General features: G+C 46.5%; 1 protein-coding gene across 20 annotated transcripts in view; it reads left to right on the top strand.

Moving 5' to 3' along the window:
• The window catches only part of LOC125977304 (dedicator of cytokinesis protein 3), a 28,653-nt gene extending 15,723 nt beyond the window's left edge, over window positions 1-12,930 (top strand). For 12 of the 20 annotated variants that reach the window (XM_068652432.1, XM_049733647.2, XM_049733650.2 and 9 more), the window contains 13 exons: window positions 59-207; window positions 342-647; window positions 762-903; window positions 988-1,154; window positions 2,105-2,191; window positions 2,380-2,580; window positions 2,673-2,756; window positions 2,815-2,931; window positions 3,103-3,179; window positions 3,854-3,917; window positions 4,781-4,856; window positions 4,917-5,036; window positions 6,702-7,493. In XM_068652432.1, the coding sequence (XP_068508533.1) occupies window positions 59-207; window positions 342-647; window positions 762-903; window positions 988-1,154; window positions 2,105-2,191; window positions 2,380-2,580; window positions 2,673-2,756; window positions 2,815-2,931; window positions 3,103-3,179; window positions 3,854-3,917; window positions 4,781-4,856; window positions 4,917-5,036; window positions 6,702-6,871 (1,760 nt within the window). In that variant the 3' untranslated portion in view covers window positions 6,872-7,493. The other 8 variants (XM_049733664.2, XM_049733645.2, XM_068652429.1 and 5 more) reach the window with 8 other exon arrangements.
• Window positions 12,931-15,425: the final 2,495 nt, after the last annotated feature.

Here is a 15,425-nt window from a genome sequence, read left to right on the forward strand (position 1 = left end):
CGCGGGAGGAAGGCAGGTAGGCACTTGGGCGACATTTGTGTGTGACGCCGACTCACAGAGGCAGCTTTCACGCTTTTGTTGTACTGGGAGTTGCTGCACTGGGACGAGCGGCCAACAAAAGAGCTTCTGCGTTATCCCTCTCAGTCTGAGTGGCAGCGCAAGGAAGCGCTTTCCCGCAAGCTCATCCACTATTTTGCCAAGGGGAAGGTAAAGAAAGCTCATCCACTATTTTGCCAAATTTGTGTCAAAGTGCACCTTTGAACAACGCAAGTGGCTCAAGTTAGGTTTCAGGTCAGTCAAATGAGTTGCTAAACTTATCAGTACTGCCTGCGTGCGTACAGTGTTGGGAGTTTGGCATCCCCCTGTGCAGGGAACTGGCTTTCCAGTATGAATCCTTGTACGACTATCAGAGTCTCAGCTGGATTCGGGTCAGTATGACAAAGCCCTTCCACACGCCGGTCGCTTCCGTAATGTCGCCACACAATTCCGAGAGAACGGCTCGCGCTCTCATCTCGTCTGCTGTGATTTCTTTGGCTGCACAGAAATTGGAGGCGGCCTACTTTGATGACATCATGGAGCAACAACGTTTAGAACCCAAATTCTTCAGGGTGGGATTCTACGGCAGGATGTTCCCCTTCTTCCTCAGGGTCAGTGGAAGCTTTTTGCAATGCTTGCGCAATGAAGCCTCTGGAGGCGTAGAGCAATAGATGTCGCACAGTGCACAAATGCCAAGCCCTCTAAGTTGCACGTGTCTCTGCCAGAACAAAGAGTTTGTGTGCCGCGGTCACGACTATGAACGTCTGGAGGCCTTTCAGCAGAGGATGCTGGCAGAGTTCCCGCAAGCCATCGCCGTGCGGCACCCCAACCAGCCCGATGAAGCCATTCTGCAGTCCAACTCTCAGTGTATCCTGCTTTGGTGTGCGCACCCGCTGCAGCCGCCGCCGCGGTGGGCAGCTTGTCTTCTATTCTTTGACCGGCGGCGTCCAGACCTTCAGATTTACGCCGTCACACCAGTTCCTGAAGCTGCCGGCATCCTCCGGTCACACCGAGTCCCTGACCGAATCAAGAGTTTTTACCGGGTTAACAATGTTCACCGTTTCCGGCATGACCGACCATTCCATAAAGGACCCAAAGATCCAGATAATGAGTTCAAGGTCATTGGCTTACTTGCATTGTCCCACCAAATAGGTGAAAAAGCACACCTGCTTTGATTGTCCCAAAGTGCACCTTGCCAATTTGCCACGGCATCCTTCAAACCACTGAAAACTAATTTCCCTTCACTCTGCCAGGGGTGTATGTACATCATGCGAGAATAGTGTGTACAGTAGAACCTCTGACTTCGACCATAATTCGTTCCAGAAAACTAGTCGGACACTGATTTAATTAAAATTTTCCCATAAGAAATAATGGAAAACGGATTAATCCGTTCTGACGTAGCAACAATGGACCCTTTTGTGTCATAATTAGTGATTTTTGTGTGGCATGTCGGTTCGCCAGGCAAATAGTGGCGCTAAATTGACACGAACGAGACACAACAACATCAAGACGTACATTACTGGAGAAAGGAAGCTTTTATACACAAACCCTCATTATTGGGGACAAAAGAAATGCATATGATGCCGTGTTTCAGTTAAAGGCAGTCGATTTGGCTCTTAATGAAGAAAATAGAGCTGCTACTGGAGAGGTTTCATCTGGCCACTAGAGGGCACTGGGCTATTGTTGATGACATCTTGTTGCATCATCCTTTTCAGAATTTTTGTTCCAGGTCATGTCTTCATTTCATGTCTTTATGCTCTCAAGACGCACTTTAGCTTGTCGAGCAGAACCGAACGTTGATTCGGGGATGTCGATGAGCCTCGACCCAGCTCGAAAAGCTGTTCGGAGTTCGGTGTTTTGTTCGGTTTTGGGGGTTCAAAAGCTTCGAACTTTTTCGAATTCCGATTTGTTTGAACCTGGAGTTCAAGGTTCTACTGTATGTGTTTTCACCGCTGGATAGTTAGTGCACAAGTCAAGGGCGGATCAGCCGATCAATACGTGGAAAGTGCAATGTTGAAAAAAACCGCAAGAACTAATTTTGACGATGTCGGCCGCTTTGCTGTTGCAGAGTCTTTGGATCGAGCGGACAACTCTGGTCCTGGCTCACCCCTTGCCTGGAATTTCACCCTGGTTTGAGGTGGAGGAGCAAGAGCTGGTGAGTGAATGAGAGAGTGAATGGACGACAAAGCGACAGTGGTTCGCACGCGTCCAAACCGACGGCCGAGGCACAAATCCCGAGGCTGATCTCAAAGTGGCTTAATGGATCCTCACAAGAAGATCCCTTCGCAGCCAGGTCTGCCCTAAAGAGGGAACTGATACAAGTGTCAAGGCCAACCCTTTCAGGTGGAGGTGAGTCCGCTGGAAAATGCTGTCAGTGTGGTGGAGAACAAGAACCAGGAGCTGCGTTCGCTCATCAGCCGCTATCACCTCATGCGGCCGCACGGTGTCGACAATGTTGCCGGTGACGATGTCAACCTGCTCAGCATGACGCTCAATGGCGTGGTGGACGCTGCTGTCAACGGCGGCATCGCTCGTTACCAGGAGGTGGGCACGGTGATGGGCTTTTGTCGCGCACGCCCTGCTTTCACTTGCCAAGACGCCACTTCCTGAGCCTCTCTGCCATTTCACCGTTTCAGGCTTTCTTCGGCGAGGATTATATCGGCAGCCACCCTCAGGATGGTGACAAAATCTCACAGCTGAAAGATTTGATGCAGGAGCAGGTGAGAAGCGCGAGTGCCACCCTCATCCAGCCGGATGATGTCAAAAGCTTCCTTCCAGCTTGAGGTGCTGGGAGCTGGCCTGGCCGTGCACGGCAGACTGGTGCATCCTGAAATGCGGCCGCTGCACAAGAAGCTGATGGATCGGTTCCAGGTGATCAGAAGCAGCCTCTGCCGGGTAAGAACTCAGGACAGCAAAAATCCTTTTTGTTGCGACCCCGTTGACTTTTGCTGCAAATGTCGCCATGCGCGCTCTGGGCTGGGATGCTGAAGTATTGTCGCCTGACAAACGTTTTGAGCGGGTGATTTGCCACCGTTGATTGAAGTTGCCATTGTGCCCGTGTTGCAGGCGCCGTGCGCTGCAAGCCAAGCCAACACTGCTGGAGGAATTGCGGGTCCCGAGGGCTTCACGGTGCACCGACACAGGTCAGCGTCCTTTGTCTTGAAGTGAAATCGGTGCGGCAGTGAATAGATTTGTCTCGAATAAATTTGAAAAGTCCATCCTTTGTGCATTTGAAACTAGCCTTTTTGCACTTGCCATGGACCGGAAATGGCATTCCAGACACTTGGGAGTCGGGTAACAACCCGTCACGGCTCTCGTAACATTGACAAGCTAAGTCGTGACTGCTTATTACGCTGGACATCATTGTCAGTGGACAGCAAGTGGTAAAATGTATTTTCAAACATGAGAAAAATGAAATGAAAAATGAAAATTGAAAAAAAATCAAGTTGGCAACTTTTTACTGCTGAAACTTGCCGAAAGCGTCTCGCATGCCTATATCAAAGTTAATTGTCTCAATTGCAGACGATGGCACGCGACCCAGTCCTTATCTCGTCTTGTGTCTTTTGCTTGAAGGAGCAAAGACCGGTGTGGTGTGTCAACTTGTCTTTTCCTTTTTTCCTTCAGTCCCACTCGTGTGGAGTCTTGGCGTCTGCGTTCCCTGTCTACCTTTCTCGCCTCCTCAGATCGTGCCAAGTGCATTCATCTGGCATTTTGTTTGCTTCCTTCCATTTCTCTCCGTTCCCTCCCACTGCGGTTGACGTCGTCTGGGCCTTTATCATCCCCCCACTTGGCTTCTTCTCTCTCACCACATCTCCAGTGAGGCGGCAAATGGTGGAAATGTGCCCATTCCGGCCGATGGCCAAGACCTCGACGGCATTCAGGTGAGGCAAGCAAATCGGGAGAAGCATGAGTCTGAGCAAATTGTGTCTCATTGCTCTGCTGCCAGCCTTAGGAAATCAAGCAGACACTATTATTTTTCTACCTAACATAGTCAACACGTTTACAGTGCCCAAACACAGATTTGAAAGGCAACCGCTCGCCAGCTACTAAAATTGCCTCCACCATTGGGTTGGCACCTCCGGCAAGGAAACCTTTTGCCCGTGGATGTTGGGCTCCGCTGGGTGGCTCGACCGTACTACTGTATAGCTTGCGTTCACCGCAGTCTTTGGATTCTGCCTTTCTCGTTTTTTGAAATAGGATGGAGGCTGGGCCTAAGTTCGATCAACAACACAAAAACATTTTTATCAAGTCATACAAAATGGAATGATGTATTTTCTTCAAATCCAAGTCAAATCAAAGATTGAACAGAACTGCAAGCCAAGCAGAGCAGGTCCATCGCTACCAGCAGAATGTTGACATGTCAAATGTTGGACTCCAGGCAAGCCGCTCCTGCTCCAACTTTAGCTGCACCTACCCTGCTCCCTTTCACGCTGTCAGCTCGGTTCTTCCAACGCGCGTAGGTAATGACCGCGCATGCCTGAAAAACACCTAGCAACCTCACTCGCCTTCTCGCCTTCGTCCGTGTCAGAAAAGAGCACAGACGAAACGATGCTGCTTTTTCCGTTGCAGCGAGAGCACCCAATCAGCATCATGTACCGAAACTTGAGTGAGGACGGACAGGTTAGCACGTAGGCACGCACGCAGAATAGAAACGACCAAGGGGACATGCTGTGTTCGCTCGCATGCTGGAGTCTGGAAAGGCCCTCAGCCTCTCACTTAAAATTTCGCTCCTTTCTTCTTCCAGAGAGTGTTCCTTCAACAGCTGATGAGTCCGGCTTGGAAACCCTGCAGTGACCCCTACCTGTCCTCCTCTGACAAAGGTCGGTAAGTCTTCTGATTCATGTTTAACAAACCCTCCTAAACTGGCCTTGCTTTGGCAGTTGTGACCGTGGTGGCTAGCAGTTGGAGTTTGGACTGCGTGACCAGAAAAGTCATCCCTGTTCTGTCTGCCCACGTTGGCGCCGCACCTCCCGTTCCCCCACGGAATACGCAAGCGCACGGTACGGCTGCGTGCAAATGCCCCTTTCCTTTGAGTTGGTCGAGCAGTTGGCAAAATACACTGCTCAAAAAAATTAAAGGAACACTTTGAAAATACGTCAGATTTCAATGGTGACAACAAAAATGTTTATCTACACTGATATGGACCGTTTAATGTCTCAGGAACAAAAAGATGCCACATCTTTTGATGGAAATAAAAGTTTGCAGCCTACAGAGGGCTCAGTATATAGTGTATATAGACACCCCAAAAATCAAAGTGAAAAAATGATGTGGCAGACTCGTTCATTTTGCCTAAATTCAATTTCTGCAACTCAAAATTATTTTCAATATCTTGTGTGGCCCCCACGTGCTTGTATGCATGCTTGACAACGTTGTGGCATGCTCCTAATGAGACGAAGGATGGTGTCTTGTGGGATGTCCTCCCAGATCTGTCTAAGGGCATCAGTGAGCTCCTGTAAAGTCTGAGGAGCAACCTGGCCTAATGGACATTATGTCCCAGAGGTGTTCTATCGGGTTTAGATCAGGTGATCGTGAGGGCCATTCAATTGTGTAAATTCCTTCATCCTCCAGATACTGTCTGCATACTCCTGCCACATGAGGCCGGGCATTGTCATGGATCAGGTGGAACCCAGGACCTACTGCACCAGCGTAGGGTCTGACCAAGGATTTCATCCCAATACCTAATAGCTGTCAGACTGCCGTTCTCTAGCCTGTAGAGGTCTGTTCGTCCCTCCATGGAAATGCCTCCCCAGACCATCACTGACCCACCACCGAATGATGTTGCAGCCAGTATAGCGCTCTCCTTGGCTTCTCCAAACCCTTTCACGTCTATCACAGGTGCTCAGGGTAAACCCGCTCTCATCTGTGAAAAGCACAGGGCGCCAGTGGCGGACTTGCCAATTCTGGTGTTCTATGGCAAATGCCAATTGAGCACCACGGTGCTGAGCAGTGTGCACAGGGTATACTACAGGATGTCGTGCCCTGAGGCCACCCTTGTGAAGTCTGTTTCTGACTGCTTGGAAAGAGACATTCACACCAGTAGCCTGCTGGAGGTCATTCTGTAGGGCTCGGGCAGTGCTCAACCTGTTTCTCCTTGCACAAAGCAGTAGATATCGGTCCTGCTGATGGGATGAGGACCGTCTACGGCACTGTCCAGCTCTCCTAGAGTAACTGCCTGCCTCCTGGAATCTCCTCCATGCTCTGGAGATTGTACCGGGAGACACATCAAATCTTCTTGCAACAGCACGCATGGATGTGCCATCCTGGAGGAGTTGGACAATCTGCTCAACTTCAGTAGGGTTAAGAAATCACCTCATGCTCCCAGTCGTGATAATGACTCTAGCTAAAGCCAACACTTATGGAAAACCAGTTAAAAAGGATGAAGGGAGAGGAACTTGAAATGGCCTCCACCTGCAAAACCAGTCCTGTTTTGGGGACCATCTTGTTGTTGCCCCTCTAGTGCACCTGTTGTTAATTCCATCAACACCAATGCAGCTGAAACTGATTCACAACCCCCTCTGCCGCGTACCTGACCAAAACCTTATCAGAAAAGTCTAATTGAATTCATGCCATACCCTGATAAAAAACTGTTTCTTTAATTTTTTTGAGCAGTGTAGTTGGATCAAGTCACAGATGAACACCCCCAACCTATAGTCTTCTCATTGCAGCCTCTTGCCTCTCCGTCACACCCCCCCTGTCGCCCCCACCTGTCGACGATGCTTTCCACCACCAATTAGGTGACCTCCTCCTACTCTCGCTGTGTGCTCCCGAGCAAAGTTACTCTGCTTCCCATTTCTCCCACCAACCCCTCCTCCTCATCCCCTCTGGGATGCATTGAACGTGAGTGAAACGGCACATAAAGAAGCTGCTGGTTCTTCGTCTTTGGGCTGCTCCCGTTAGGGGTCGTCAAGCAGATCAATGTTTTCCAACTCACCTCTGTCTCTTCCTCTGACACAGCCACCACCTGCATGCCCTCCCTTACAATGCCCATAAACTTCCTCTTTGGCCTCCTTCTTCTCCTCCACCCTCCTCCCTATATAGCCGCCGGTCTCTGCTCAGCACATGTCCAAACCACCTCAATCCCGCCTCTCTGACTTTGGCTCTCAACCCTCCCACCCGAGTTGTCCCTCTGATAGATTCATTCCTAATCCCGTCTGTCCTGGTTGCTCCCAAAGAGAATGGCAACATTTTCATCTCTGCCACCTGCTGCTGCGCCTCCTTCTGTTTTTGTTAGTGCCATCGTCTTGAAGCCATACAGCTAGTTGTATGTAAACCAGCTTATGGATGCAAAAATAGGAAATGTCAAAGGTTGTTGATTCTGATCCCTACAGCCTACAGCCTACAGCATTTGAGATGAGAACTTGAGAACCTTCCCATTTACTGCTACATACTGGACATTTTATAGCATCCCCACCTTTCCAGCAATAGACTTTTCGTGATTAAAGTGGCCATGAACGCTGTTTTCCATCTCGCCTGCAGTGTTTCCTTGACTTGCCCATCAGTCCAGCGTCCATCCTGGATGGCACCACCCTGTCAGGCAGTAGTAGCAGCAGGAGCAGCAGCAGCGCAGCACCACCACCAGCACCAAAAGAATGTGCCGCGGAATGAAGCAACATCATCTCAGGGCGGCTGTCTTGCGACGTTGATGATGTTTATGGCTTAGATTTACATGGTTGTATGATTGTAGAGCTCTCCCCGTGTTTGGCTGCCTCCTCAAGTACACCCCTCCCTAAAGTTTTAAAATTAGGGTGTCGATCTCCACCTTAAAAAACAAGAGGGGGAGGGTTAAACAAAGGAGAATTCGGGCACTGGCTAGGTGAGGTTAGGGTTTTTTTTTTTTTTAAAGGGCGGGTTCTTCCTTGAAAAATATATATTTTCTCAATTTTAAATGTGTTGACCACATCTAGAAATCCTCTCCATATATCAAACAATAACAAAACATTAATCAAAACAGTAAGAAAGATAGAGGAGGAAGGACTGTTTTGGGGGATTTTCGTTTTAGGGCGTAGGTTTTAATCAGGAGAAAATGAGGATGGGAGGGAGGAGGAAGAATTACAATTGGGATTAGGTTGACGATTTGGGTGGGGTAGGGTTGGGGTTAAGGTAAGGGTTGGGATTAGGGTAAAGTTTGGGGTGAAACATTAGGGTTAGGTTGTGAGTATTTAAACCCAATTTGGAAAGAGCGGGGGGCGGCGCAAGGATCTCCCATTCTTGGTACCCTCACTGTCCAAAACACCTGACGGTGTCATGGCCGCTTTCGTCCATGGCACACTACCACGCTTCCATTTTTAATTTATTTTCTATTTACAATTTATGTATTTATTATTTATTTTTATCATGTTTTTAGTTTCTTTTCGCATCTTCTTCAGGTAAAGTGTTAGAGATTTGCTCACTCCAACTTATTTTGCAAGAACCACACGGGAGACAGGCAAGTTCTTTTAGACACCTGCAGGTGGAGAGTTCACTCACTACAGGAATGAAGTCTAAAAGTCTCCTCCCTGCAAGGGCATATTTATTAGGAGGAACAGAGTGGGGGTGAGTGGACAGGTTTGGTGAACCCCCGGCCTCTGATAAGATCAGAGCAGGGGGTGTTTTACACTGTTGTGGGAAACAGAACAACTTTGATTGCTTCCCCTGCAGCTGGTCAATCAAGCAGAGGAAGCAACCACTTCATCTTACTCTGCATTGTGAGGGCAAGACAAGATTGATTTAATCATTATAGTCTACATTCCAACATAATCCTACGATAAAGATAACCTGGAAAACCCTAACATCTCCCTCCTGTTTTATCATATGATTATGTCACCCCAAACAACAAAGACAAGTAAGAAAAAAACATATATATATGTATAATGAAGAAAGAAGAACAGCAAAAATAAAAACAACAAACAATGATAGCAACACTTGCCAGTGAAGATGAGGCATTACCTCAATACCCCAGATCAAACTTATTGTGTAAGCGAAAAACCTGCTGGCCAGATGTTATTAGCAGGAAAATTCTTACACGGCCCCTGTGCCACAGGCGACCAGAATGCTATCAATAAAAAATAAAAAGAAAAACACAGAAACAGTATATCATTGTATCCAACACTTGCGAAGCATATTTGATGGTCAAATCAACAAGTTTCCGTAAAACATGCTCAACAGAACAGCATCTACGCAATCCACGTCTCATTATCATTATCACATCTGCCACGCCTAAGAAGTTGTATATGTGCTCGTGTTTTCGTCAGCTGATGATGTTCTAGTCTGTAGGTGTGTTCTGTCACACACACTGGCGCACACACTCGTGTCCAGTTGGCAGGCAGCATCGGACAACTCTGGTGACCACAAAACCACGATCCGTTCTGAACAGGCACGTGCACTCATAGGATGCAGGTGAGGCAGTGCTTCTGAATCTCTGGATGAAGTAGGTCCCGTCCGATGGTGCAGCCATGTCGGTAGTAGAGCCCTTACACCTTGAAAACGGCTCTCTCATCCTGGCACACAGCGGTGATGTCCAAAGCTCCCATCCAGTTTCCTCCTGGAGAGCAGTTGTCGTTAATGCAGACGTGGGTCCTGCTACCTTGGATGTAACGTGTAATTCACTCCAGCTGGTCTCTCCGTGTAGGCCACTTGTGGTATTATTTGTCCTCTAACAGTCACATTGAGATTTGTCCAGAATAGCTGATCACAGGCACCGTCAGCAAGTCCAGGGCGGTAAGGGTCGTCATCTTTGACTGTGACGGCACGGTGCTGATATCCAACTCCTCCCATGGATGCCATACATTTTGCTTCAGTGACATTCATTGCTCTGGCCTCCAAGCGAACTTGCGTGGAGGAAGGGGGGAGTTTCGAACACCCATAACACCCCTCCTGTGTGTGAGCTCTCACAGTGAACTTGACATACCGGTACCAAGTGTTGGTTTCGTATGGGTTTCTGGGGTCCCATGACCAGTCCTCAAAGTTCTCATCATGCGACCATCGTTTTCCACGGGCAACATTGTCATTTGGTCTGTTCAGATGAGTCAATAGACCATAGCACGCTCCAACCACAACGCAGCAGAGGATCCATCTGGCATATGGAGCCCCGTTGCTACTAGGATGGCAGAGACACCGGGACATCCCCTCGCCTAGCAGAGTGGGGATCGATGAATTCTTCACCAACATTGAGACGCCTCACCCTAAACGATGGGGCCCCTTTGTAGTCAGCCTTCCCCACCACTCTGAATTAGGGGTCCAGCACTCTCTGCAACTTGCAGTGGCTGAGGTGAATCCAGCTGGGCCGTTGAGAAATTTTTACCGCCGTGGGAGTAGCAAGCAAAACTTGGAACGGTCCCTCCCACCGCGGGCTGGCCCAGTTCTTTCTTTTGATGACCTTGATGTAGACCCAGTCTCCTGGATTGATGGGGTTGTCGACCTGTGAGGAGGAAAGATCAGGCGGCAGTAAATTTGTCTTTGACACAGTTTGAGCGTCCTGATCATATAATCTGCCAAGGACTGCTCTTCATCTGTTGTTTGCAACTCTCGTAGTTCTTATCGTTCTTATGTTCCTGTTAGCCTGCAATTGTCCAAATCAAAAATGTTTTCTTTTAACTGTCTTTCTTTTGAACCTCTAAATCTCTCGTGTTGCTAACCTATCTACACCAGAACAAAAAATTTACCACAGTATAACACCAAATGTATTCGAAAATTCATTGTCATAAAGTGTTGTATTATTACTATCTTCCACTATCTGTCCTACTCACTCCCTCCTTTTGAGGCTTGGCAACGCCCATGCCTCACACCTTGACAAACCTTTTGGGAGAATGCGTTCTTTACTACATACGATTCCATCATCATTTAATTTGACTTTCTTTCCAAAACGCTTCTCAATTTCTCAGTTCACACATCTTCTACATGTGTTTTTTTCTAGTTAATTATCTACCCAAAAGCTACGTGTTTCTTTCTAACATTCAACCTGCTCAAGATCACTCTTTCATCAAAGTCGCTCTACTCCTTTTCCATAGTAGTCGCCAACGACTTCAACCATTCAACCTGTAATTTCTTTTCATTCAGTCTATCATTCATCAATGTTCATTTGCATCTCACACACAGTCTCCAAAAAGGAGTCTTTCTATCACATTGGTCCCAATTCATCCAAGCTCACCACACAACATTCATATATCATTTTCAACTCAGGTTTCCTGGTAGAACAATCCACCAATTCAAAAAAAACTTAACTAAAACAAACAATTGGCAAATTAATCTGAATTTTTTCTTTGTTTTTAAATTTGAAGCACTCAATCTCTCAGATTTAGCTTGCATTTAGAATTTTGTATAATCTTATAACACAACCAATCAATTATTCCTATTAAATGTAGCATTGCAAAATCTTAAATTCACAATTTAGCTTCTTCCAATTCCTGAAAGCATGTTCTGTCATTTTTTTTTCTTCGAATTTCTCATGTGGGCTCGACACTTAACATGCACTAGTGTGGATTAGTTTCTGCTTGCAAACAGATTTCTCTCTTTTTCCTCTCATTTTTATCTTTCAAAATAATTTCTGTTCTGCGGTGCAAATTGGATAGACCACAGTCTAGCAATTTTTTTTTATACTAAAACTTTAGCCAATGTTCATCATTTTAACATATACGCACACACATGCACAGCTCTCGCACGCAAAAGGTAGTTCCCAGCACCAATGATTCGTCACAGGCTGGCCATTTCCTGTGGTCGATCATGAGCTGGTCCCTCCCATGCACACGAGGACAGCACATTCTAATTTTATTTATTTATCTTCTAGAAGCAAGTTGCATTTTTTTACCACTTGATTTGCATATTTTAACTTTACTGTAACACAAATTTGAGCTCTAGTCATTTGTAATTTGGGCATACAAACAGCATTGTCATACTTCTTGGATGGACAAGACTTCTAATAATTCTAATAATCTGACAATGACATGTTTTGCTGTCATATGGGCATCTATTCTTTCTTTCTCTGTATGAGCATAAGCGGTCAAAGAGGAGGAAGCTTGTCATGCTAAAAATTTGGCTTTTCCTCTGCTCCTTCCTCCACCCTTTGATTGGTATTGTTTTGCAAAACGACACTCTCGTGCAAAGTGTCCTCGTCTCCCACAGTTCCAACAGTTGTCTGAATCTGATGGGGGTTTTGATTTGAATGGCGGCTTGCGACGTTGTTGGTATCTAACTCTTCCTCTGCCCCTTTGGGAACTTTGGTAGAAGATCGTTGTATCTTTATTTAGATCATTATCATCATCTAGATGAAATACATCAGAACTTTTGCCTTTCTCAATCCCTTTATCAGCGTCTCTGGGCCACTGCATGTTTTTTGTAAACCAAGCAGTGTCCGCTTCCACCAAGTGTTTCCTCACCCAACTGCCCAAGTCAGGGGGGAAACCAGTGAGGAGCGCAATTTTAAGATGTTGCTGATAAGAACTCTCATCTGCATCATTGAATGGGATGCCACTATGTACCCAGAATTATTTTTCAAATCTCAATTGAATGGCGGCCTCATCACTTTTCAACTTTCTATCTTTTGTCTTTTGGATTTGTTCTCTTCTTTCTTGTGAAGCTTTCAACCACATTTTAGCACAATCCAATTCACTCTCTTTTCTTTTTCAGTCCATTTTTCTTTCTATCCACACTCTCTTCTAAAACATCAACTACTATCTTCCACACTTCAACTCTCAACTTCCCTTCTACTCCATACTTTTTCTTCCACTTCGGCATATATTGCATACAATTAAGAAATCTACTCGCCATGTACTTCTCATCTCCGTCAAGAGGTAGAGATTTACCGTTTTTATTTCCCATCTTAATTCTAGTAGTTTTAGGTTTTACAATCTCTTTGTCTCAAAAATATTATTATTATTATTATTACTATTATTACTTATTTATTTCTTTGAGGATCCTCAATGCAGGTTTAAATTGACCTTTCAACAAATTACTAGCCTGTATTATTGCCGTGGATCAATGCTAGAACTGCTATTTAGTCAATTTATCCTACCAGTCACACTCCCAACCACACCAACTCAAGGGCTTTGTATTTTTCTCATGGCTCGGACAAACCAAAGCCGTATCTCATAGCTCGGACAAACCAAAGCCGAATCTCATAGCTCGGACAAACCAAAGCCGAATCTCATAGCTCGGACAAACCAAAGCCGTATCTCATAGCTCGGACAAACCAAAGCCGTATCTCATAGCTCGGACAAACCAAAGCCGTATCTCATAGCTCGGACAAACCAAAGCCGTATCTCATGGCTCGGACAAACCAAAGCCGAATCTCACGTGCACCTGTGTTTTTTTTAATTTTTATTTTTATACGTGTTTCACAACAACACAATCACACAACTTCAGGCCTTTAACTTACTTGTCCCCTGGTTCGTTGCACTGCCGGGTCCCGTCAATCCACCTCTGTCAGACGAAGGCAGACCTAAGATGCTGGCCCAGCGAAGAATTTCCTTCCCAGGTCTTTCTTTACCAGGTCCGGCTAGTGGACGCTGGCCCGTCGACGGTGTACAGCGCGTCGTCCTCCGTCAGCCAGATGATGGGTATGAGAGGTCCCGGGTTTCGGCACCAAAATGTTAGAGATTTGCTCACTCCAATTTATTTTGCAAGAACCACACGGGAGACAGGCAAGTTCTTTTAGACACCTGCAGGTGGAGAGTTCACTGGCTACAGGAATGAAGTCTAAAAGTCTCCTCCCTGCAAGGGCATATTTATTAGGAGGAACAGAGTGGGAGTGAGTGGACAGGTTTGGTGAACCCCCGGCCTCTGATAAGATCAGAGCAGGGGGTGTTTTACACTGTTGTGGGAAACAGAACAACTTTGATTGCTTCCCCTGCAGCTGGTCAATCAAGCAGAGGAAGCAACCACTTCATCTTACTCTGCATTGTGAGGGCAAGACAAGATTGATTTAATCATTATAGTCTACATTCCAACATAATCCTACGATAAAGATAACCTGGAAAACCCTAACATAAAGCACACTGAAAACTAGAGTTGGCTGGCTGCAATGAGAGAGCTGCTGTCAGTTTGAGAGCTGAAAGCAGAATTATCAATTTCTGCAGTCTCCTCCTTTTGCACCCTCCCCTTTCTACGCTTTTTATGTTTTTCAGTACTTTCAGTTTTATCTCCTAAATGATGAATAATGGTGTATAGGGGGCTCTGGAGAGAGATAGTACCTTTGATGGCTGACTGCTGATTCCCTTGGGATTGTCAGGCTCACCGGTTCTCCTCCATCTCCTAATCTCTCACACGTGGCTCCAAGCGCCATACCCCGGTCACTCGCTTCAGCAAGCGTGCCAAACCGTGTGAGGGGGTGATGTTAACACAACATCACTGGGCGAATCCCCCTAGCGGGGGCGAACGGCCAAGGCGGAAGAGGATCCAGGAGGAATCCAACGGCTATGTGTTCGGGACCAGGGCGAGCCTCCGAGTGGGAGGACATCGGCTGTGGTCTGGCGTGGAGAGGGATGGGCTCCGCCACGCGACAATGCCCAAGACACACCGCAAGAGAGAACGACAGTTACAAAAAATTCCATACCGGCTCGGTCGTCGCCCGGGTTAAAAAGGACCGCCTCTTCCGTCGAGGGCTGTCAGGGCGGGAGTGGAAAATATGCTACTGATGGATCAAATAAGATCATCCGTGCCAGGACCAACATCGTCATTGGCACATGTTTACTCGACCCGCTTCCAGCCAAACTACTTAAAGAATTATTTCCAATTTTAGGACCGTCCGTCTTAAATATAATCAATCTGTCTGTTTCCTCTGGGATAGTGCCAATAGCCTTTAAAACCGCTATTATTAAACCACTACTTAAGCGAGCAAATCTTGACCCGGACTGTCTCAGTAATTATAGGCCAGTTTCAAACCTCCCATTCATAGCAAAACTTCTCGAAAAAGTAGTAGCACAGCAGCTTATTGATTACATGGTCGCTAATAATCGATATGACTCTTTTCAGTCTGGTTTTAGAGCTAATCATTCTACAGAGACAGCACTTGCTAAAGTGACTAATGATCTCCTCATAGCTATGGATTCAAATACGTCGTCTGTACTGTTACTACTTGATCTTAGTGCTGCCTTTGACACTGTAGACTTCGATATTTTATTAGGGCGTCTTAAAAGTTGTGTTGGTATCTCAGGGTCAGCACTAAGCTGGCTCAATTCCTATCTATCAGGCAGGACGCACCGAGTGGTCCATGGTAATACGTCCTCTGAGCTTTATAATGTTACGTGTGGTGTCCCACAGGGATCGGTACTCGGACCGATTTTATTTAATATTTATATGATTCCGCTTGGGGACATAATACGTAAATATAATATTAGTTTTCAATGCTACGCGGATGACACCCAATTATATATGCCGTTATCGATGACAAATCCACAGGACTGCTGTAATCTCGAGGC

This window comes from Syngnathus scovelli, chromosome 11 (assembly GCF_024217435.2).
Source record: "Syngnathus scovelli strain Florida chromosome 11, RoL_Ssco_1.2, whole genome shotgun sequence".
Classification (NCBI taxonomy): Eukaryota; Metazoa; Chordata; class Actinopteri; order Syngnathiformes; family Syngnathidae; genus Syngnathus; species Syngnathus scovelli.